We start from the raw sequence: 26,139 nt of genomic DNA, 5'->3' as shown, positions 1-26,139 counted from the left end.
TACAAGGAAAACAAATCATTTTAATATACCCAAATATATGTGAAGATATCGAGGAATATAATGAACGTTTTTTAAATTTAAGGTATCTGAAAAATTATTACAATATCAGCTGTCAAACTAACGCCAAATGTAAGTAAACATCTACAGTACTTTGTCTATTCAGTCCTTTTCAATATACTGTAATGCAAATAGGATCCATGATTTGTTCCACTTCCCACCTGTAAATGTGACAAAGTAACAATTGTAAGTCTCCTTTAATATTATTTTATTGTACTTCTACAGTCTTTGATAAACAATATTCCAACCTTTTACCGTTTATTGTAAATATACTATGGGGAAAACAAAAACATAACCAATGAAACACCATTAAAATTCATTATTACTTAAGAGTGAATCAAACTTTACCTACTTAAACTCTGCAGAAACTTTAGTTGGCCAATGACAGTCATGGTTCTAAACAAATCATTCCCCCATTCATTGCCTTTGGTTTCATCTGAACTGCTCCGAGTTACTTTAGAGTGCAGTATTTGAAAAACATTCAGTGTGGAGCATTTCCTGCAAGGAAAAACAGTTTGTTTAGCAGAGTGCATATGTATTTACAGTTCGATCCCCAGAATGTAAAAGTAGTTACTTGTGAAACTTAAGCTGATCTGTTCCTTTCACTTTCTGAGTAAAGATATATTTTCTGTGTTTCGCTACCTTCTAATTGAGGATTTGGAATAGCGGAACCATTACAGCCAGGGACGCCTGTGTATCCGGGCGCAGATAAACTCGATGAACCACGAGAATTGGAGTTGCAAATCGGTTGGCGACAGGTGACCCGGAGCAAAGGTTATGATTCAGCCTGTATGCACAACTCTTAATAAACCGAACAGATACTTGCGACTGGATGAATAAAATAATATTCTTTAATATTAATTGAAAGTATTTGTAGAACACAGCTAAGAGCGCAGGAGGAAAACGAAGTTCGTTCTGTATAGTATATTGCACCCTATTTGTCGTGTGTTAATTTGGATTTAATTTGGCCACAGCCTGTCCAGATTTGAGAAAGAAATAATGTATTGGCATAATTATAAACTAATCTAACAATAATTATAAACAATACCATTTGCGCTATTTATGTAATTAACTTGAACGCAGTCGCTTGGAGTATTTTCTGCAAAATTTATTTAATACATTTCTTTAAAATACTGTATTTGTCAATTCTAAATTTTAACAGTGTAACATACAATACTGGCTAAATAAATATTTTTTATTATCAGTCTTTGTGAAAGTCTATATTTAATAATGTAATTTAAAGTTATATGCGTGTCAGTTTTTTTTTAACAGATTTAAAGAATGTCCATATGTATAAGCATTGCCAACAATAACTATCTTTAATATTCTGTTTATAATAATAATTCAATGTGTTCAAAACAAATAAAACTTTAAACTCTTGAAAGTTGAGACAATAGTAACTGTGCAAAGAGACATTTGTTTAAATGTTAGGAAGTCTTTTGAAGGTACTGGGCAGTTTCCTGGTGACTCTTGATATTTTGTAAATACTAGCCAGGGCACCTAAAGTAAAGTTTCAATTAACTGCAGTTTCATTTTGGACAAAAATATAAACAGCGTATCAAAATAAATGCTGTTAATACATTGAACAAGCCAATTCCTACAATGTTCAGTGTAAAGCAGGAGTCTCAGGAGGGTGGGGGTCAGTCTGTCACAAGATGAAATTCACATATTATACTTCAAACGCAGTTAATCCAATTTAGTATTCTGTAGCTAATTAAAACTGTTGACAAAAACTTAGAATGTGGAGGGTGCTCCACTTGTTCTCCTGATCAAAGAGGGTCAATTTTGAGTTGACTGCTAATGTACCATGGACATGTTTGGGATGCTGGAGGAAAACACGCACAGATACAGTGAGAATGTACAAACCTAAAACAGCCAGCAACTGGGCTTTGGATTTTAATGCAGAATGATATGAAGAATTAAGACCACTCTGCTGCCAACAGTGTTAACATATTCATATTAAATACATTTAATCCTACTTAAAATATGTGTTGGTATTAAATGAGAATTAATCCTACTTAAAATATCTGTTGATATTAAATACAACTGTGTGTTTTTATAATACTTCAGTTTTGCTACATCAGTTGTAAATAATGCATATATGCAGTACATATATTCTTAAGTATGCCTATCCTGGCACCTTTGGGTGAAAGACACAGACCAGCCCTGATGCAAAGCCATTCCTGGGCTTTATTTATTTCATGCTGAACGTAACAAAATATTCTCAAAACACTTTTAATTTAATTCATTTTAGGGAGTGTCCAAAGAATTAGGCAAGGATTAGACCTAGACAGGGTTGCAATTGCAAGGCCCACACTTTCATACACCTACATGCATACAGCGTCTGTTTAGAATTATCAGTTAACCTATCTCACATGACTTAAACACATGAAGAACATACAAACGGCACACAATGAACAAACATGGTATTTAAACCCAGGATGCTGCATCCATAGCTAATGTTTCAATAGCAGCAAAACATTATTTTTAAAAGGGTGTTTGGCAGCCTTATTTTTTCATTTAAAGTTTACAGCAGTATTTTACCAAAAATGAAGTCATTTATGTGTGAAAATACCTGGACATTCACAACTTGCTCCGTCATGGAAATGAATACAATGAAAACTGTGCATGCTTCCAGAAAAGTAGTTGTTTTAGCTGTCCCCACACTCCTCGCACACATACACACCCTCAAAATAGATGAAGGAAGGTCAGAACACTTGCACCTTAGAATGAAATAGCTCTTTACTTTTAATACTGATTTAAATTCTTAATGCAAATTTTGATAACGCAGAACGGTCAAGTTTCTTGTCTATTTCTGAGTTCTTGGCTTTTCAGCCATTTTCAGTTAACTTTATTTGGAAAAAAATGTGCAGACTAACAGTTTTAAGCAACTTAGACTTTATGTTTCAGCTGAATATTTCTTTCTGTTTTATTACAGATTCTGGAAGAAGACTGAAATGATCAGATCATTTATTGTTTGTATTTGTATGCTGGTTGTGTCACTGCAGCATACAGGTATGAAGGAGAAGTTTGAGTATATTTGATTTTTGTTTTTTTTTTACTATCAAGATTTGTTTTTAGTTTAAGTATATTACTTTTCTTATGTTGTAGATGGGTTAATTATTGAATTCCAGTCTTCTGTCTTGAACCAGATGCTGCAGTATTTTAAGAAGCCTCCTGAGCCAGGTGTGTGTGAATACCATTCTTTTGCTTTGGTCGAAGGGACAAAAGGCTTAATGTCACATTTAAAGATACTTTGGTTTCAATATATGCCAAAAAATATTTTCCACAATATAATAAAAATACAGTGTATAATCGTACGGACAGTTGTTGGAACTTGTAATGTAATTACCTCTATAGATATGTATTGTTGACTACAGACAAGTAGTGGTGGCTCTGTGGCTAGGGATCTGCACTGGCAATCGGAAGGTTGCCAGTTCAAATTCTGTAAATGCCAATAGGGACTCTGCTCTGTTGGTCCCTTTAGCAAGGCCCTCAACCTGCAATTGCTGAGCGCTTTGAGTAGTGAGAAAAGCGCTGTATAAATGCAAAGAATTATTATTATTAAGTAATGTTTATATTACAAATCACAATAAAGTTGCTTTGTGTTCTCCATTTAATAACAGTAATAATCCTTTACATATGCAGCACCCCCGCTGTTTTCCAAGATCTGCTCTCCACAAAAAGTATTTTGTATTACCAGTAGTATTAACATATAAGGTTCTATAGTTGACTGTCAGAAAATAGAATATTTAAACCAAAATGTCAGACAGACCAACGGAATTAATAACCAAATATAAGACCAAAATATCTTTTGTAGTTGAATATATATATATATAGTACTGTGAAACGTTTGTGTTAATTACTGAGCTCATTTTGTCTGGAAACTACTGTATCAAGTGTAGATGCAACTAATTAACAAATATGTTTTACAAGCCTTAATCTCAGTGAAAGATAAGGAATCCTCTGTCATTTCTGTACATCCACAATTAAGCCAAGAACCTTACAAATCTCCCAAAAATTCCTAAAAAGCAATGTTTTTTATTTTAGACAATGTAAAATTAATTGAAATAACAAGGTAAACTCTATGTTCATGCCAACATCTGGCAAAATCTGGCAGGTGTCAGCTGATTAATTAAAGTATATAGATTGCTTCTAAGCAATTTAGCAGTTTTTTTGTTTTTTCCCTCTTGGACCTAGAACGACTAACCTCATGTAATCACACTGTGAATGTCAACATGTGACATTACAGCAACAATGTTTTGTCATAAAAAGAGGCCATGAAACAATTAAGGTCTTCTGAGAAATGTTGGAAATCAAGAAAATATTTGCCCCTGTTTATTTGGTAGATACTTTTTCAGCATTTTCATGTTATTTTTGTATATGTTTTGTGGTTTGTTTGTTCTGTTTTCCAGCATGTTTGAATTTGCCCTGAATCAGAGATAGTTAAGTAAGATGTACTCACATCTGGCCTTTTATGATTTGATGAGTCTTATAATGAATTGTAGGCTCTGTTGTAAGGCCCATATTGTTCTTCTTTCCCCATGTTTTAGCTTTCAAGGCTTCTTGGGGTCATTTCATTACATTTCCGTTTTTGTTTGAGTAACCTTGCTACTATGAAAACTGGGCAGCTCAGTAGCACATTTTCTTCTTTTTGAAAATGTCATTTGTCATTCTTTTTCATGCCAGTTGAGTCTTCATAGCCCTTATCTCCAGTCTTGTGACTGACGATAACAGCAACAACAATTTATTTCTTGTATAGCCTAAAGTCATACAAGGAGAGCAGCAATTGGCTTTAATAGGTCCAGTTTTTTGACAGCCCACCAACCTTGATTCCCTAAGTAGACAAGAAAAAACTCTAAAAAATACCCTTTTAGGGAAAAAAATGGAAGAAATCTTGGGTAAGGCAATTCAGAGAGAGACTCTTTCCAGGTTAGCTGGGCATGCAATGGGTGTCAAAAAATGGGGTAAATACAATGCCCACAACAGAACACAAGTACAGTGATCCCTCGCTATATCGCGCTTCGCCTTTCGCGGCTTCACTCCATCGCGGATTTTATATGTAAGCATATTTAAATATATATTGCGGATTTTTCTCTGCTTCGCGGGTTTCTGCAGACAATGGGTCTTTTAATTTCTGGTACATGCTTCCTAAGTTGGTTTGCCCAGTTGATTTCATACAAGGGACGCTATTGGCAGATGGCTGAGAAGCTACCCAACTTACTTTCTCTCTCTCTCTCTCTTGCGCTGACGTAGGGGGGTGTGAGCAGGGGGGCTGTGTGCAGCTGCTTCCTGTAGGACATGCTGCACGGTGCTTCGCATACTTAAAAGCTCAAAGGGCACGTATTGATTTTTGACTTTGTTTTTCTGTGGCTCTCTCTCTCTCTCTCTTCCTGCTCCTGACAGAGGGGGTGTGAGCTGCCGCCTTCAACAGCTTTGTACCGGCGGTGCTTCGCATACTTAAAAGCCAAAAAGCCCTATTGATTTTTTTTTTGACTGCTTGCTTTGCACTCCTTTGAAAAGGAAGATATGTTTGCATTCTTTTAATTGTGAGACAGAACTGTCATCTCTGTCTTGTCATGGAGCACAGTTTAAACTTTTGAAAAAGAGACAAATGTTTGTTTGCAGTGTTTGAATAACGTTCCTGTCTCTCTACAACCTCCTGTGTTTCTGCGCAAATCTGTGACCCAAGCATGACATTCTAAAAATAACCATATAAACATATGGTTTGTACTTCGCGGATTTTCCTATTTCGCGGGTGGCTCTGGAACGCAACCCCCGCGATGGAGGAGGGATTACTGTAATCCTATTTACAAAGCTAGATGACCAGTTTATTATTGCCTCCTCAGGAATACAATACAATAGTACAATAGTGATAGTACAAACTACAAACTAAAATGCAAGAATATATTATAGCACTCACTAAATACAGAAATATCACATATGAGTATACAAATTTGTTCAGAGTCCTGGAGACCTTGGCCAACAAGCTTCATCCCCCTTACTGGCCATTCCACAGCTGAATCAGTGCTGGACTGGCCAATCTAACAAAAGGACCCTTCTACCCTATGATTCCAGTGCTCCTTTATCAGAGATGACTTTCCTATAGGCAGGTAAGCAACTTGGCAGTAAAGCAGCGGCACCAAGTGCCACATTTGAGTACTGAAAAGAGAAACAGAACAGGTAAACATTAGTAGCAGATTATAAATATTATATTACTTATGTTTTAGTATTAATGACTAGCAGGAGAGATGCAGTATGCACAGCTAATCAGCAGCTCTAGTCAAGGTATGCTAAACTGAAGCAGTGAATCTTCAGCCAGGATTTAAAAGTTGAGATTGAAGGGGTACCTCTTATAGTAGCAGGCAGACCATTCCACAGCCTTGGGTCCTTGTAACTAAATGTTTGACCTCCCACTGTTATTTTATTAATCTTTGGAATCTTAAGCAGACCAGCATCTTGAGGTCTTACTGTGTACTCTGGTTTTTAAGAAATGATACATTCAGATAAGTAAGCAGGACCTTGGCCATTTAAGGCTTTATATGTTAAAAGGAAGATTTTTAAAAATGCCCTAAACTTAACTGTGAGCCAGTGTAAGAACTTAAGAACTGGAGTTATGTGTTTGTATTTTCTTGTTTTTGTAATAATTCTTGCAGCAGAATTTTGAATTAACTGAAAGCTGTACAAAGAATAATTTCAACAGCCAGTGAACACCACATTGCAGTAGTCAACCCTACTATCAATAAATGTATGAATTAATTTCTCAGAATCCTGCATATTTAGAAAACACCTTAATTTCCCAACATTTTTAAGATGGAAAAAACATGTTTTGGACAGTTTTGTAGTGTGCACTTTAAATGACATGCTAGTATCAAAGATAATGCCTATTGTGGGATGATTCGGTAGAACTTATGGTGATTCCAACTGAGTTAAATAATGACAAAATATTGTTGCGATCAGCATCATTTCCTCCAATTGTTAACACTTCGATTTTGTCTATTTTCAAAGACAAGTAGTTCTCATCCACTCACTCCTTTAACTCACTAAACACATCTAATTGAGGACAATATCAGAGAAACATCATTTGGTCTAAAACAGAGGGTGTCATTTGTGTATGAGTAAAAATGTTTTAAAATAGAATGGTCAATAGTATCAAATCCTGCACTTAAATCTAACAACATAATTACAGTGGAATTTCTTTTATGAGAGGATATGAGAATGTTGTTTACAACGCATGTTAGTGCTGTTTCTATACTATGATCAGTGTGGAAGCCAGACTGGAATTTCTGAAATAAATTATGATGTGTAAGATGAGACTAAAGCTGATTGCCTAATACTTTTTCCAAGTATTTTAGAGAGAGAGGGTAAATTTGAAATGGGTCTATAATTATTAAACATGTGTGGGTCTAGGTCTGACTTATTAAGTAATGGTTTGAAGACTGACACTTTTAGAGCATCAGGTACTGCGCCATTCAATAATGAGCTATTGATAATGCTAAGAATAGGCACTGAAAACATACATTGCTCATTTTACCAATTTTGTTGGCATTGGATCTAGGGAACAAGTAGTTGCTTTCATCTTAGAAATTAAATTTCAGCCTTCCTATCTTGTTACAAGATTAAAATTTCTAAAGTGTTGAATGCAAGGCGAAACAGGGTTTGCCAAGCTAGTATGAGGTTTGCACTGTTATCCTGAGATATGTGATCTCATATTTTTCATTTTCTCATTAAAGAACTTTATAAAGACTGTACTGCTAATGTCTGTTGGTATTCTGCACTGTAGTTCTGAATTTGCATTTGTTAAATTAGCCACTGTTCTAAACAGTGCACAAGAATTATTTTTATTGTTACCTATTAATTTAGAATAGTAGTTTGAGCCGGCTTTAAAGAGAGCTTTTTTATATTTTTAATGTTCTTTGTCTATGCGATTCAAAAGACCTGCAGCTTTGTTGTTCTCTATCTATGCTCCAGTTTTCAACACTGTGATTTAAGAGCTGAAGTGCTGTCATTAAACCAGGGTGAGTTTTTATGTGCTTTGATCACTTTAAAGGGAGCTGCTGCATCCAAAGCCCCTCTCAAGGTCATATTTTAATTTGATGATAGCTTATCTAAATTATTTTCCATGATTACAATATTTTGACTTACTTACTGAAAAAGAATTGCCATCTGTATGTCATACTGTCTTTGTTTTAATCTGCAAATGTATTAGTAGTGGCAGAACCAAATCAAACGTAAATTATCAGAAATAATTTAATGGAGTACTATTTAAATTTTGGATTTCCTCTCTGTGAGTTATAGTTAAATCTATGTGTGTTTATAATTATGAATTGGACCTTTGACAACCTGACAATATCCTAGTGAATTTAACAAATAAGTAAAACATTTGCTAAAAGGGTCAGTGTCTCGAGCTCCATATGTGCAAAGCATATAATTATTCAACTCAGAATTATATATCGAGCACATCTGTCTCGCCTAAAACTGTCCAAAATGTTTCCAGGGCAAGATCCAATCTGCGAACGCTGCAATCAAGTCTCAGCCTCACTGGGTCACTTGTTTTGGGCCTGCACCAAATTAACATCATTTTGGACCAAAATTTTTAAGTGCCTTTCTGACAGCCTTGGTGTCACAATCCCTCCTAACCCATTAACAGCTGTGTTTGGTATTCTTCCAGACGGGTTTAAAGTGGAGAAGTTACAAACAAATTGTGATTGCATTCACTACACTTTTGGCACGCAGACTTATTTTGCTAAACTGAAAGAATCCTAACTCTCCTCTTTTAAGTCAGTGGAAAACCGAAGTTTTATACTATTTGAAATTGGAAAAAATCAAATATTCAGTTAGAGGATCTGTACAGAATTTTTTCAAAACCTGGCAGGATCTAATCAATAATATCTTAGAATAAGCTCGTAATGCATCGAGGCAGGCAATTATCTCCACATTTCTTTTTCTTCTCCATTTATCTCTATTGCCCTATTAAACTCATCAATTTAGGTATGTTTACATGCCTTAAGTTTTACTCTGTTGGCCATGCGCTCTCTCTCAGGGGTGGAGGCCGACTAGTTTTCAATCCTTTCTTTTGTAAAAATTGATCTATTTGTATGGAATGATTACAGTAAAATTAATAAAATTTAAAATAAAAAATAAAAGGGTCAGTGTCCACATCAGTGTGTACCTTAAATCCCCTTTCAACAGTACATGATCATAATTTATTTCCAAATCAGATAAAAGGTTGCCAAATTCAGTCATGAACAAAGAATATGGCCCTGGTGGTCTGTATATTAGGCTACCTCCTTGACCAGTATCTCTAGATTTATGAAGAAATAGGTGTCCATCTGGTGACGCCTCAGCAAAGGGAACAGTGTCAGATCTACTAAGCCAGGTTTCAGAGAGAAGACACAAATCAGATTTTGTACATATTATAATCTCATTTACCAAAGCAGCTTTACTTCCAAGAGGGTGATTGCTTAATAAGCAGCATTTAAAACTGTATAGATGTTTCTGAACTAATGATATATTTTTGTTTTAATTTGAATTAAATTACTATTACAGGTGCCCCTGGTGGAGAATCTGGTTTTATCTCTTGGTTTAATTATACACCTTATTTTTGGTTATCAAGTAATTTAAAGTTTGTGTCAAGACTAAATTTATAAGATGCCTCACAACAGGAATTATGGGTAAGGATAGTAACAGGTGGGATAAACAACAGTCCGTGATTTAACCAATAGGGTAATTTAAATGCATCACATACCCCATTTGATTTGATCCCAGAATTTTTTTCTTCACTTAATTTACCTTTACGTATAGTCTGCTTCAAAGCTATGCCCCAGAATATCATCCCAGAGCAGAGTTAGCTCACTTCGGCATCAGTAGTGCCAGGCTAGAACTTCCTCCAAGGCCTGCAATGTGTCTACCATGCCTGAGTTGAGATTGGCTCATAAAGATTTGGAATTCTAAAGTGGATTCTCCTTACATTCTGTTAAAAGCCAAAATAGTCTCTTATCTTCTAAAAGTACAAGGCAGTGATTTCTTAATACTCTTGACTTACCAATATTTCTAACATGCAATCAAACATCACTGTGAACACACCACTAGCCAGTCCAGGTATTTGTTTGGTTCTATGTCAAGCACATCTGATGCAACTTGATTAGCTGCATCAGGTGTGCTTGAGAAAACACCCATTATGCAAATGTGTGCTGTTATGGGGGATTCTGTTCAGGGTGTTGAATAATTTTGAGACTACAGGGGTCATTAAAAGTGGCATTTTGTATTGAATGTGGAGAAACCATTTGTAATATTAGTTGTGCTGAACTATTTAAATTCTTGTTTGTCTTGTTTTTTTTGCATACAGCTCAAAGTTTGTAAATTTTGCTAGTAAACCTAATTTGCAATGGGGATTAAAAAATTTGAGTGTAACTGTCTTTTTCTTGTTACTGATGTACTTCAAACTTCTAGATCATCATCATTTCACTTCTCTTGCTTAAAGTCTAATGCATAAAAATAATGATGATACACTGTACCTGATGATCAATTTGTGACAGAATGAAAATGTTTGATTCATGTGCTTTGATCTGAATTCCTGCTTTTAAGATCCATGTGTATTTCATGTAGCTAGATGGGAATTCTTTTATTTGCTGTTTGGTCTTATGAAGATGTGTTATATTAGAAACCATTATTTATGTGCACAGTAGATAGGATTTAGTGTTTCTCTGGTAATTTTCTCTGCTAAAATAAGTTTGCTGTAGTCCTTTGCTGGGTAAAGCGGATATGGCTTAAGGCCATAACAAGCTTATAATATAAAGAAATTTTATGTTAAAAAGAAAAATAATTATATTAAATTAATTAAAACCAAAATACAATATATATGACCACATTAAAAGACAATTATAAGACCCTTATCTGGATACTGTACTTAATATATAATAGGTAGGTGGGCAGGTTGGGTAGGTAGGAAGGAAGGAAGGAAGGAAGGAAGGAAGGAAGGAGTAACGAGTAACAAGTCCTCTAAAACTTTCATTAAAACACATTAAGTATTATACTCAGTTGGCCACTACCATCTATAAAATGATTAATGACATTCCTTATGTTTATTTTTTGTACAGTTTGTTTTTCACATAAAAACTTCTCTTATGTCATGTGAGTTGATGGTCATATTGCACTCTCTGTGTATGCTGGTTTGTACACAGTGTATAGTAATTATTGGTCAATATTTAAAAATTATTATTTTTCAGTTGCAAGGAATTTTGTGATTATAATTTGCTAGTTAGTTAATGTAAGTAACATAAATTAAATGCATGTGCTTATGGTTTATTTGGCTACTTTTGTAAGGTTATGACGTTACTGTCATGTCATAGGCTACCTGGTTGACAAATGGGTCAAGTACAGATGCACTGTTATAAGTTGCCTGTAGCAACATGCAGCTCGGCCACATCTGGTATTGACTTTTCAAGTCAATTTTATGACTTTTCTCTAGAAGTGTCATATATAATGTATGTCTTTATGTAACATGGAAAAGTAAAACGACAATATAAAGTTAATCCTACATATACTAGAATACCTGCTGCAGAAGCATTAAATGGTCCAGGTTAACATACTGTTACAAGGGTAGCATAATCACATTTTTGGTACATTCAGCATACTGTACATACAATGTGCCACTAACTTGTACCAGAACAAATTAACATGCTTTTACTCATTTTTGCATCTATGTCAGATAAATTTGCTAACTACCTTGTCAGAATAACTGTGATTGTCACAGTGGCATTTCTGTGAGTATCACAATTTCTCCCTGCAATTTGCAATTGACAGGTATCATGTCTAGGGATATTTAATGTCTTGTTCATGATGTTATCAAGCTTTTTGCTCTTTGAACAATCATTATGAAACATCTCTGTTCATGATACTATTTATCTGTAGGTTACTAAAACAGCATATATTAACACATGGAAAAGGATGATCTGCTTCATGAGTGTGTTTTGTTTTCTTAACAGTTACTTTGTATGTAAATATTCATTCAAAAAATCGAATGCTTGCCTGTGGACCAACAGAGTTAATGAACAACTCTTCACAGAGTAATCTTTATAAATGGACCAGAGCTAATGGAGAGGAAGTACCAGGTATCTTATATTGTTTATCTGTGGAAAATGCATGCCATTGCAAATATATTTTTGTTATTTATTTTTTTCGTTTACTCTATGTTTTTTTCCTAGTTTCTGACTCAGTGAGTGTTTCGAACAATGCAGAGCTTGTGTTTCACAGGTTCCTTCCAGAATACAGTGGAGAGTATCACTGTAACAGAGTGTACAGTCTTGGAGGTTTCAAACTTCAAAAAAAGTTCAACAGCTTTGTTGTTTATGGTAAGTAGCCTATACACAGATCACTTTTACAGATTATAAAACTAGTCTATCTATCTATCTATCTATCTATCTATCTATCTATCTATCTATCTATCTATCTATCTATCTATCTATCTATCTATCTATCTATCTATCTATCTATCTATCTATCTATCTAAAGGCGAGCCTCAAAAGGGCGACCTCAATTGGGCGCAGCGAATAAAGGTGTGCGTAAATAAAGATCTGCACCTTTGTTGCTCTTCACATATTCCAGAGCCATTTGAACTAAATTATCTACGGACGCCTTTATTCGCCGCGTTCAATTGAGGTCGCCCTTTTGAAGCTCGCCTTTTTGTGCGCGCCCTTATTGAATAGAGCCGTACAAGACAGTATTACTGTCACAGAAAATTAAAGACACACAATACATGGCAGCAGCCCACGAAGAACAGTCAGCTCTGCAAGTAAACATCAACAAAAGAAAGGCTGAAAGAAAGAAAAATACGACCAACAAAAAGAATGAGGTCAAAGTCCCTTGTCATTTAATATAGGCTGTTCCTACTAATGTTTATGCACTACTGTTCTAGCGCCCGTTATTGTAACGGGCTAAATGACTAGTAAATATAATAATAGTTCAATAAATTAAGCTTCATATTATCCAGTTACTGTAAGGGTATGAGGCGGCCCAAGATTAGATTAAATTAGATAAACATTTTTAATCACTAGGGGAAATTTAGAAAAACAAAGACACAGACTCACAGGATAAATAATACAATCAATCAATAGATATATTAGTATATCCAATTAAAGAGTGTAAGTATTTCATGTGGGAATTCAGGAAGAAGCACTGTATAACCTGATAGCAGCAAGCAGAAAATGTCCCCAGAACTGCTTCTTTGCATACCAAGTAGCAATTAGTCTGTAACTAAAAGTGTTCTAAGTACGCTCCTCCCGGAGGGGATGTAGGGGAGCTTTTTCATGATGGCATCCAGAATTTTGGTTCAGCAGTATTACAAAAAGTATAATTCTGGGAATTAATTAAATAACTATTTTATCAGTGACAGTATCTGAAATCATGAAATATTTTAAGAGGGTTGGTCTAGGTTTAATGTAAATGTTATAATCTGATTGAAACTCTAGGTTTTCATGAGCCAAGCTGGAATTTGAATACGTGGCTTGACTTTATTTCTCAAGGCTGTGATCAGACATCTAATACTGCATTAGCACACTCTGTATTAAATAAACTTAAAACACTACTGTCAAGCATTGGATGGGAAATTGATGAAAAAACAACTGCCTGTAGTATAAGCATTAACAACACCTCCAGTCCTAATTTGGGAATTGTTCACATGGAGTTTACTGGTATGTAACCTTTTTGTTTACTTAAGGTTTCTGTATCAAAACTTGAATATTTTATCTGGAATTTTGTTTTATTTGTGTGCATGAATCAATTAGGTAAACAAACACCTGTGTCACTAGTACGCTTTTGGCTTTATTCATGTATATTTTTAACTATTTTTTTCTGTTCTGTATCAGTTTATCCAAACATAACTTGGGAAAATGTGTGTATAGCAGAGAGTACAGATAAGAAAGACTGTGATGAGGTTGCAGAAAAAAGCATGGAAAAGGTAATGTGCAGCCTATCTCTCACACTTTTAAACCTGTCTGTGAAGTCTTGCATGCGCTTCATATAGGTTTAAGCAAGACATTCTGCTTACAAGTCATAAGGAGATTGCTTGTCAGATTACGAATTTAAAATTTTATGTTAGTGTTTTTTACTGTATTTTACAGAGGAGCCATTTTGGCACTAGACAATTAAATAGAAAATTACATTGCATAAATTAACATTAACGACATTTAATAAACAATTCAGCTTTTGTTTAGCCACACTTCACAATATTTAGCCTATATAGGTGTAATAGATCACAGTTAAAACGGAAGTGGAAAGTGGAAGTGAAAGTGTGAACACACATTTTGCTAATAGTCTTAGTGTTGTATTTGTAGTCATTTGTGTCAGTTCTTGCTACTCAGTACATATTTACATCTTTATCATGATTCTAGTTGAAAATAGTGTGGTGCTTAGGTGTCACCCGTTGTATGGCCGTACTCAGATCTCAATCTGGGTGGTTCATCATTTGATGGGTGCGGCAACACACTGTAATCAGCACATGCTCCCAACCTCTGGTTGAAAATGTGGCTCTCTAACACAATTTTTCCACTATCTCCAAATTAGAAACTTGGCTATACGTAATCTGACCAATTTTCTTCACCTCCAACCTATTTTTATTTCAGAAGAAATATTGGTCAGTCTTGAAGACTCAGATAGCATTTCTGTAATGTTTAAAACCATTTTAAAGTCCCTTCCTTTTAAAGATCCCAGAGTACATTGGGAAAAGGATCTCTTTCTCAACATTTCAGGAAAGGAGTGGAAGACCGCCATGCACAAAATTCACTCTAGTTCCATATGTGCAAAACATTCACTTATTCCACTAAAAATATTTTATTGAGCAAATAATATCTAACTTGTTTAAAATTGTTAAAAATGTTTTCAGGGCAAGATCCAACCTGCTAATGTTGCAATCGAGCTCCAGCCTCACTAGGCCACATGTTTTGGGCATGTACCAAATTAACATTATTCTGGGCAAAAACTTTTAAATGCCTTTCAAACAGTCTTGGTGTCACAATCACTTGTGATTAATTAATAGCTGTGTTTGGTGTACTCTCAGATGGTCTTAAAGTGGAGAAGGACAAAGTGTAATTGCCTTTACTTCACTATTATCACGTAGACTTATCTTGCTCAACTGGAAGAAACCTAGTCCACCTCTCAGTGGGTAACTGGTGTTATGTGCTATTTAAATTTGGAAAAAATCTAATTTTCATATATGGGGGAAAACGCAGGCCTTTAGAGTAAACTGATAGACAGCTTGTGATGATGTGTTGTACTCTGCCCAGAGTTATTTTTGCACATTGTTTACCAAGCCTCATGCTGCAGCATATACCTCACACAATCAACAAATCAGATACACAGATACCAATAGTGTGCATATCTCTGGTTTCTAGAAAGAATATCCTTTAAATGTCTGTTGAAAAGTTCAGCAGTAAAAATGTGTATGACAGACTGAACATCAAGCACAAACACCTAAAAACAAACAGGAAACTGTTCTGCCTGTCAGCATGTACAAGCCAGGAAGACCCTCTCCCAAAGATTCATTGCAAAATGTGTTATGCATTTCTGGACTTCCAACTGCTGGATCCTAAAGGTGAGATCATTCTATCCTGTCCCCTCTCCTCTTTTTATATTAATCCTTTTTAAGCCATTTATATCCTCCTCGGGTCCCTTCTACATTTATTCCTGATTTGTTCCTCCAAACAGTGTAGCGGTTCCACTACTGAGAAACTCTAACACACTCTCTTTTTACCTTTAATAGTGACAAGTCAGTTAAAATGACACCTTTTATTGGCTAACTATAAAAGATTACAATATGCAAGCTTTCAAGGCAACTCAGGCCCCATTCTTCAGGCAAGATGTAATACAGAACTTGGAGTTCCTTGTGTTTATGTAGACACCGGGACAGATGCAACATTGGAAAACCTTTAAGTGAGACTTCTTAAATGTAAAAAAATTAATTGACATCTTCAGGCTAAGATTCATTAAATAAGAGAGGAGAACAATGTCTAATCAAGATCTTTGAATAAGATAACTGTCCAACAAAGACTTTTGATGTTTCTGATGAGTTTTTCAATACAATGTGGATCTTTAGTCAGGTTGTCTGGGTCAGTCCGAGAGATGCAAATAATCCTCATATCTGGCCATAAAACTCTTGTCTCTATTCAAATTATGTTACAATGTGTTAAATTTTAGCATGAGTTTAAGTTCCCATTCTTTTCTCTCTTGCTGTGTTCTGAAGTTGCCCATAAGCACTGTGACTTTAAAGTCCTTCTCACAGTGTCCATGGCTGTTGAAGCGAGCTGCTACAGGAACATCTGTGTTGTCATGCTTGATGTAGAACCTGTGTAAATTCATTCTCTGGCGGAGTGTTTGTCCAGTTTCTCCCACATAGAGTGCAGTGTCAGGACATTTCATACAGAGAATGAGGTAGACCAGATTAGATGATCTGCAGGAAAATGAACCCTTTATGCGATTTTCTAGTCAGCAGTGTGGTATAACTATACGGTCTGTATTATAAATGTGAGCACATGTTCTACATCTTTTCTGTAGGCAGGGAGATGTACCATTATCTGTTGGTTCACTTAGGGAGCTTCGGACAATTAGTTGCTGCAGGTTTTGCGGTTGTCTGTATGCCCGGAGGGGAGGTTCTGGAAATACATTTTTTAGTTTTTTGTCATTGTGTAGCATTGGCTGAAGTTCTTTTATAATTTTACAAAGTGCTTCAAGATGTGGGTTATAGGTGACAACAAGGAGGATGCAGTTCTTGTTGTCTTTGTTTTTATATTCCAGAAGGTTGTCTCTGGGTATGGCAGTAGCTCTTCTTATTTGAGTGACTGTTGTTTTGGGGGTATAACCACGTAAAAATTGTTAAAGGATAGAATTTAATCAATACAGTACCTGGTCAGCTATAATGCTTAGGCACACTCCGGTATTCATATGAAACCTGATTTATATTACGAGGCCAAATATCTGCTATAAAATGATTCCATTACACAGCCACCACCAGCCTGTACTGCTGACAAAGAAAAAATGGATCCATAGATTTGTGGTGTTTATGCCAAAATCTAACACTACCATCTGCACATTACAGTCAAAGTTGACAATTAAGAGACCATGCAACATTTATGTAATTTTCATTGTGTGGTTTTCTTATACAGTAGTAGAATTTCTCATGGTCTTCTGCTGCTTTAGCCTCCACTTTCCCATTTGAAACATACCATATAATAATTCTATTTCAGCATAGATAACTGATGTATTTTCTGGTCACACTGCAATTCCATCCATCCATCCATTATCCAACCTGCTGTATCCTAACTACAGGGTCACGGGGGTCTGCTGGAGCCAATCCCAGCCAACACAGGGCGCATGGCAGGAGACAAACCCTGGGCAGGGCGCACACACACACACCCACACACCAAGCACACACTAGGGACAATTTAGAATCCCCAATGCACCTAACCTGCATGTCTTTGGACTGTGGAAGGAAACCGGAGGTAAACCCACGCAGACACGGGGAGAACATGCAAACTCCACGCAGACACTGCAATTCATGACACTTAATCCCTACTAAATATGCAGCTAATTTATTTAATTCTTAAATGTCTCTGTTGTCACATGTGGGAGAATGTTAATAATTTAAGACTATACAGCAATGTCTGTTCCAAGTTTCCATGACTATAAACTTTCATCACATCAATTTAAACATTCAAACACAAAGTAGTATATAAATCAATTAAACCCATTTTCTGGAAAATTAGTCCATTATAGTGCACACTCACATGCATACGAGAACTGGACTAGTTTAGAGTTCCCAATTAAAGTAACCTGTACTTTTTTGAGATGTGGGAGAAAAACTAGGATCTTCAGTTAAAAACACCCACAAACAAGGCAAGAGAGAGAGTATATACATGATTAGCCACCACATTAAAACCATCCGCATAATATGTGTGTCTCCCTTATGCTGCCAAAATAGCTCTGACAATTGAAGACATGGACTCCACAAGACCTCTGAAGGTGTCCTGTGGTATCTGGAACCAAGACATTAGCAGCAGATCCTTTAAGTTCTGTAAGTTGCAAGGTGGAGTCTCCATAAATTGGACTTAACTTTTAAACACAACCCACAGATTCTTGATCAGACTGAGATCTGGGGAATTTGGAGCCCAAGTCAACACCATGAACTCTTTGTCATGTTCCTCAAACCATTCTAAAACAGTTTTTGTAGTGCGGCACAGCACATTGTTCTCCTAAAAGAGGCCACTGCTATTACTGGAATAATGTCACATGAAGGGCTGTACTTGGTCAACAACAATCTGTAGGTTGGTAATAAGTGTCCAGGTAACATCCACATGAATGCTAGATCGAAAGGTTTCGCCGCAGAACACTGCCTCCACTGGTTTATTTTTTTCCAATAGTGTATCCTGCTGCTATCTTTCCCAGGTAAGTGATACACACACATCTAGCCATAGACATGTTCTAAAAGAAAACGTGATTCATTGACCAGGCCACCTTCCTTCCATGGTCCAACTGTGGTACTCATGTGCACACTGTAGGCACTTTTTGCAATGGACAGGGGTCAGCATGGGCACCCTGACCAGTTTGTGGCTAAACAGTGATAGTACAGGGATATACTGTGTGCTCTAATACCTTTCTCTCATGGACAGCATTAAGTTTTCAGCAGTTTGTGCTACAGTATCTCTTCTGTTTGGATTGGAAAGAAGGGTTAGCCTTTACTCATTACATTCACCAGTGAGACTTGGACGCCCATGACATTGTTGACAGTTTATCTTTTTCCAGTTTGCACCACTTTTGGTAAGCACAATCCACTATATACAGAGAACACTATATGACCTGCCATTTTGGAGATGCTCTGATATCACAATTTTTGATTTGTCAGAGTTTATATCCTAACACTTTTCTCACTGCACCTGCTTCTAACACATCACCTGGAAGAACTGAATGTTAACTTGCTACCCAATATATTTCACTCCGTGGCAAGTGCCATTGTAATAGGATAATCAGTATTATTCACTTCACCTGTCAGTGGTTTTAATATTGTGGTTGATCATTATGTGTTATACACAAAAATACACACACTGTGCTTTCAGAAAGTATTCAGACCCCACTGTTTTTTCCCCACATCATGCAATACTCAATATCTCAGAATTAAAAAGTGAAAGCAGGATTACAGAATTTTTTGTAAATTTATTAAAAATAAAAAAATGATTTATCACATTGACACAAGTACTCATACCCTTTACTCAGTACTTTATTGAAACACCTTTGATGGTGATTAGAGCCTTGAGTACAATGCGGCAAGATTTGCATACTTGGATTTGGGTATTTTCTGCCATTCTTCAAGCTGAATGGAAACTCGGTGGACAGCTATTTGCAGGTCTCTCCAGAAACATTTGATTGGGTTCAAGTCTAGTCTCTGGCTGGGCAGCCCAATAACTTTCTGAGTTGTCCCTAAGTCACTCATATGTTGTCTTTGCTTTGTGCTTAGGGTCAGTGTTCTATTGGAAGGTAATCCTTTGGTTCACTCTAAAGATCCAGAGAACTCTGGAGCAGGTTTTCATTAAAGATCTCTCTCTACTTTGCATATATATCTCTCTATTATAATAAAAAAAATCCTGGGATGAGACGAGACTTTTTAACCTGGGACCAAAGTGACTTTTTCAGAGAGATACTTTCACATCCCACGAGAAGAGACTTTGTGCCAGGAGATTAAACTTCGCCTGGGGCTGGAAATAAAAGACTAAGTGTAGATGACAAAGTAGAACATCGTAAAGAATTTAAAAATGTTGGCGCAATACACATGCAGAGCAGGTTAGAGATAATCAAAGTACTAAAATTCGAAAGTCTCAAAAAAATTATAGTAAAGATCATATTAGCTCAAACAAATGGAAATTATTACTCAGTGAAGTAATGGAACAGCGAAAAGAGATTGAATATATTGATCAGATTTAAACTTTAAGTCGGAGACTTGTAGATCGTCTTAATTCATGTTGCCATCAGGGAAAAGTAGTGTTTCTTCCCAATGAAGAGGCGCGTCTGCGAGAATTAAAAGATTTGTTGTTTTGTGAAAGTAATAAAATCCACATATACGAGCAGCAGAGACACAAAGTGGCTGGCGCATAGCTCAGGCCAGGGGTTTGTCGAGCGAAGAGAGCAGGGGGTAAGCCCCCTAGTCTATCTATATAAAAGTTAATGTATGTATGTGTGTATGTATGTACAGTATGTTCCAGCATCACTTCCGCTGGTGCGATTTTCATGAAACTTGGTACACATGTTTCTCAGTGGTCGACTAAAAATACTGTAGGGTGAAATCAACCCTAACCCACACCCTTCTGGGTAGGGTAGGGGGTGATTTTGCGGTCTAGTGTGCATGTTGTCATCCAGTTGATACTCGGAATGACCACCAGAGGACTAACTGGAGGTGACTGCCAGCGTTTTCTATGTTTGAGCACCACCACCCACCTATTGCTTTTGAAATTAAATAGAGTTAGCCGGGTTGGCATCCCAACTATTTTTAGGACTCATTCTGTCTTTGTGACTCTTAACAGCCATATATATATATATATATATATATAATATAATCTATTATAAAAAAATCTTGGGACGAGACGAGACTTTTTTTCCGGCGACTAGATGTGATCTTTTGAAGAGAGGCAGAGAGACACTTTCACGTCCCGCGAGACAGTCAAGTCAGGTCATACTTACAACTTTTGGAAGCAAGTCCTGTGAGATGGTGACTTTGGCAAGTTACGCCCTACTTACAACCATTTTCAAACAAGACCATGGTCATCTAACCTCTCAGTTTTTAGAATGCTTTTGGCAGACACACTTCCTGTGCTCTCAGCTCTTAAAAATTTTATACATTCTAAATGACATGTCAACAACTAAGTGAAGAAGAAAGAGCAGCGCGTCGAAAAGAAACTCAAAAGCATTGGAGAGAAAAGAATGCAAAAAAGAAATTCCGGGGCCGAAAAAAGACAAAGTAGAACGTTGCAAAGAATTCAAAAACGTTGGCACGATACACATGCAGAGCAGGTTAGAGTTAATGGAAGTAGGAAAATTTGAAAGTCTCAAAAAAATGCAAGTAAAGATTGCATTAGTGCAAACAAATGGAAAATATTACTCGGTGAAGTAATGGAACAGCGAAAAGAGATAGTGTTTGAGGATGTCTGGGGGAGAAGAGAGACAAGGCAGTGAGACAAAAGGACAGCTGCTGTACAGGCTTTTATACGTTTGAAGCGCTGCACAAAAAGCAGATCACGCAGCACGGCAGCAGCAGCAAGCCAGTAGCTGATTGAGCAAAGAGGAGGTAAAAAAAATTTATTTGTTTCCCATTGTATCACCATTAAAGAGGGGATTTCGGAGGAGCAAACACATCTCCTTGGGGTGCGTTCAGCCTCCCTCTTTACAACGGCGCGCAGCACAGGCATTGGAGAGCAGGGGGTGCAGCCCCCTAGTATATCAGCAGACTGTAACGATCTTACAGTCTTCTATGTATGTTATCATCCAGTTGATGCTTGGAACGTTTCTGGTGTGCTCTGTAAAAGCAACACACAGTTTTATCATGAAAATTCCGTAGTATTATTTGTTTGTCATTTAATGTTTGTTTTTGTTAACTATACTTTCATCTTGCCATTATTCTTATTGTAACAATGTTGTAGTGATAATAGAATTAAATCAACCTAATAATAATATTAATTCAATTGACTTTTTTTACATCATCAACAATTCTGCATGTAAAAACTTATTACTACACCATAAAACAAATATTAATCTCTCAAAAAAACTTAAAAAAGGCTTTGCTTTTCCTATCATTTTTACACTACTTTGAACTTATTCAGCAATTATATTTTGATTAAAATAGGCTATTATATTACTTATAAGACCAGTAACAGTGCACTGCACGGTAGTGTGCAGTGCATACACTTGACTTGAGCATTCATAGTTTTCATATTCTTTCTCTGTACATTTAGCATTCGTTTGCTCAAAGTTTGATGCGCTTGCAGCTTCCTGAGCAGCTCTTCTTTTCTCTACCCTAGCGACCTGCTTTTTCTCTTCTTTCGTCTGCATCTTTTCACGTTAAAACTGATTAAGTCAGTATTTGTGTTACAATTACTTAGTACATTTTCCTTAATTTTTCACTTAAGCTCGCACGTAAGTCTTCAGTCTTCTTCAAGAATGATTTAAGATATGAAGATGTAGGGGTAGTGACAGTGAAGGTGGTAGGGATTGAGAACGGCGCCCTTAAGCATGCGCCGCACGGCCACCCTGCTGGCCGCTGTCGAGAGTTGATTCTACAATAAAATAAAAAGAGGAATAACCTTGGAGGTCAATCATCACCCTGAAAGCGGAAAGTAGACGTCACCATGTGTACCAAAATTTGGTATGTGTACCAAAATTTGGTATGTGTACCAAATTTCAGGTCAATAATTCAAACAGTTTGCTAGCTACAGCTAAAATCCTGGACAGACAAATGGACACCCAGGGTAGCGTATTATATAAGAAGATAAGTAAGCAATTTTATTTTTATCTACCATAAACATCCTATATTTATTTTGTTGATTCAGCGGCTCTCTTTGTGATTTTTGTTTATTCATTAATGAACTAAAGGTCATTTGTTTCGCAAACATCATAGCTAACGTGTTGGTATTACAATTTTTTCGTAAGAAAGAAATAAGAATTTTTTTTGAATTTGTTCATAATCAAAAAACTAATTTAATTAACTTATCAAAATCGAAGGTAAAGTATAACACAAATATAGCTATGATATTTAACTTATAATATTTATATAGGTGAAATATTTAACATTTAATTAATTGTAAAAGAATTTCAAGTGGAAGGGACTAATTGGAGATTCTATCTTGTATGTCTGTTATCATCCACTTGATGCTCGGAACGTTTGCACAATCATTGAAAATTTCTGGAATCTATTTGGACACACCCTGTTTCTCACATGGGCATGTTCAAGGGAACGAAGTCCAAAGAACCTTATTTATTGGCTAAAGATGGAAAAACTAAAAACATTGTACAGTTAGGTCCATAAATATTTGGACAGAGACAACTTTTTTCTAATTTTTGTTCTGTACATTACCACAATGAATTTTAAATGAAACAACTCAGATGAAGTTGAAGTGCAGACTTTCAGCTTTAATTCAGTGGGGTGAACAAAACGATTGAATAAAAATGTGAGGCAACTAAAGCATTTTTTTAAAACAATACCTTCATTTCAGGGGCTCAACAGTAATTGGACAAATTAAATAACTGGAAATAAGATGTTCATTTCTAATACTTGGTTGAAAACCCTTTGCTGGCAATGACAGCCTGAAGTCTTGAACTCATGGACATCACCAGATGCTGGGTTTTCTCCTTTTTAATGCTCTGCCAGGCCTTTACTGCAGCGGCTTTCAGTTGCTGTTTGTTTTTGGGCCTTTCTGTCTGAAGTTTAGTCTTCAACAAGTGAAATGCATGCTCAATTGGGTTAAGATCAGGTGACTGATTTGGCCATTCAAGAATTTTCCATTTCTTTGCTTTAATAAACTCTTGGGTTGCTTTGGCTGTATGTTTTAGGTCATTGTCCATCTGTATCATGAAACGTCGCCCAATCAATTTGACTGCATTTAGTTGGATTTGAGCAGACAGCATGTCTCTGAACACCTCAGAATTCATTCGGCTGCTTCTGTCCTGTGTCACATCATCAATAAACACTAGTGTCCCAGTGACACTGGCAGCCATGCACACCCAAGCCATCACACTGCCTCCACCGTGTTTTACAGATGATGTGGTATGCTTTGGATAATAAGCTGTTCCATGCCTTCTCCATACTTTTTTCTTGCCATCATTCTGGTCAAGGTTGACCTTGGGTTCATCTGTCCAAACAATGTTTTTCCAGAACTGTGCTGGCTTTTTTAGATGTTCTTTAGCAAAGTCCAATCTAGCCTTTCTATTCTTGAGGCTTATGAGTGGCTTGCACCTTGCAGTGCACCCTCTGTATTTACTTTCATGCAGTCTTCTCTTTATGGTAGACTTGGATATCGATACGCCTACCCCCTGGAGAGTGTTGTTCACTTGGTTGGATGTTGTTAAGGAGTTTCTCTTCACCATGGAAGTGATTCTGCGATCATCCAGCACTGTTGTCTTCCGTGGACATCCAGGTCTTTTTGCGTTGCTGAGTTCACCAGTGCTTGCTTTCTTTCTCAAGATGTACCAAACTGTAGATTTTGCCACTCGTAATATTGTAGCAATTTCTCAGATGGGTTTTTTCTGTTTTCGCAGCTTAAGGATGGCTTTTTTCACCTGCATAGGCAGCTCCTTTGACCGCATTTTCTGTTTTCTGTTCACAGCAAAATCTTCCACATGCAAGCACCACACCTCAGATCAACTCCAGGCCTTTTATCTGCTTAATTTGTAATGACATAACGACAGACTTACCCACACCTGCCCATGAAATAGCCTTTGAGTCAATTGTCCAATTACTTTTGAGCCCCTGAAATGAAGGGATTGTTAAAAAAAATGCTTTAGTTGCCTTACATTTTTATGCAATTGTTTTGTTCACCCCACTGAATTAAAGTTGAAAGTCTGCACTTCAACTGCATCTGAGTTGTTTCATTTAAAATTCATTGTGGTAATGTACAGAACCAAAATAAGAAAAAAGTTGTCTCTGTACGAATATTTATGGACCTAACTGTATATAACAAGGCACTTAAGTAAACAATATAAGCACATTAGTGAGTCTTCAATGTTTGCTAATTTATTTTTATTTTTAAAGTTGTGTTTTTTTAATGATATTTTTCTCAAACAATTAAAAAAAAACATTTTATTTTCCTCCCAGGCAACACCAGGTATTTCAGCTAGTTATATATACTGTACACTGCGACCCTCTCCAGGAAAAGTGGATGGGAACGTATGATGAGACAAGCACAGAAATAAAAGGATGCTTCTTTTGTAATTTGCTGATGGGATGGTCATTAATTAGCTGCCTGTAGTAAATTTAAATAAAGCGTAGTGTGTGTTACTATAGAGTACTCGTTGTAGGTGTCCAAAGATTCAGATTTTACAGAGTCAAAACTGTTGTATTACATTACTATAGTTAGAAGATGTGCAGTTTATAAGTTAATTTTAATTTTAAAGATAAATTCAATTTTATTTAAAGGTGAAAGGTCATGGTTGATGTATAGTGTTTAAACTTTTAGTGATCAGGAAGGTGTTTTTTTATGATTTTAGCCCTGACTTTTTTGATTAAAAAATAATAACTGTGATGCCTTTTTACCAGCCATAAGCAAACTACAGCATTAACAATAAAACACCCCTAGCAAAATCCTGCAGTTTTTACAAATGGCCAGTCTATTGTCATGAAATTCTGTTTCCAGCCTTGTCAAAATGTTTCTTTTTGTATCTTTGTAGGCTTATACACAAATGGATGATTTTTTCAAAAACAACAAGGAATTTAATGATGAAGTTGTAGGAACATTCAAAATGCAGTTGATAAATAATTCAGTTGCCATTTACAAAATTCAGCTTTGCCACCCTGGTTTTGGACAAGATGATGGTGTAAAAGAATGTCAAAATTGTTGTGGTAATCATACCTTTATTTTTTTAAGTAATTTGCCCTGGATATGGCCATTCACTGAATTTTCATTTTGTTAAATTTCTAAGTACATATTTATTATTTACTTTAGTGTAGCGAAACATATAAATGTATTTCTTATTTCTTTAGAAATTTTTGACTTTTCATAACAACATTTTCCTTAACTGCTATTAGATAGAAACATGAAGATAGACAGGGATTTGTTTAACAATCTAAATAGAAAAAAAACTATTCTCCTTTTCTTTTTACACCCATTTCTTATCTATAAAACATTTTTCCTTTTCAAAATCTTATAATCCAATCAGAACATATACTAGGAAGTAACTACAATAACAGTGCAACATTTGGCATAAAGTATTTTGTATTTTTTTTCTTTCAGTCGTATGTAAGCCTGGAATGTTTAGTTCACCAAGTTCATATTATTGTCATAAATGTCCTAGTAAGACATACAGCAGTGGTTATGCAGAAGTGACTTGCGCATCATG

The 26,139-nt window shown here is 36.1% G+C and overlaps 1 protein-coding gene across 1 annotated transcript; it reads left to right on the top strand.

Annotated features, from left to right (window-relative positions):
- Positions 1–623: 623 nt before the first annotated feature.
- Positions 624–25,803, top strand: LOC127529211 (zona pellucida-binding protein 2-like). The gene is made up of 9 exons (XM_051932219.1): positions 624–831; positions 2,996–3,072; positions 3,169–3,243; positions 12,045–12,170; positions 12,264–12,410; positions 13,527–13,748; positions 13,923–14,014; positions 25,471–25,642; positions 25,784–25,803. The coding sequence occupies exons 2-9, from the start codon at positions 3,015–3,017 to the stop codon at positions 25,801–25,803; spliced, it is 912 nt and encodes a 303-aa protein (XP_051788179.1). The 5' UTR covers positions 624–831; positions 2,996–3,014.
- The last annotated feature ends 336 nt before the right edge of the window (positions 25,804–26,139 follow it).

The sequence above is a fragment of the Erpetoichthys calabaricus genome, chromosome 9 (assembly GCF_900747795.2).
Source record: "Erpetoichthys calabaricus chromosome 9, fErpCal1.3, whole genome shotgun sequence".
NCBI classification, from domain to species: Eukaryota; Metazoa; Chordata; class Cladistia; order Polypteriformes; family Polypteridae; genus Erpetoichthys; species Erpetoichthys calabaricus.
Note: the sequence above shows the minus strand (reverse complement) of the source record. Positions and strands in the feature narration are given on the sequence as shown.

Excerpts from the sequence above, each read along its gene's own strand:
- LOC127529211 (XM_051932219.1), top strand. The coding sequence starts at position 3,015 with ATGATCAGATCATTTATTGTTTGTATTTGTATGCTGGTTGTGTCACTG. Across the intron at positions 13,749-13,922 it reads TGTTCACATGGAGTTTACTG|TTTATCCAAACATAACTTGG; the intron begins GTATGTAACCTT and ends GTTCTGTATCAG. Across the intron at positions 25,643-25,783 it reads AGAATGTCAAAATTGTTGTG|AAATTTTTGACTTTTCATAA; the intron begins GTAATCATACCT and ends TTATTTCTTTAG.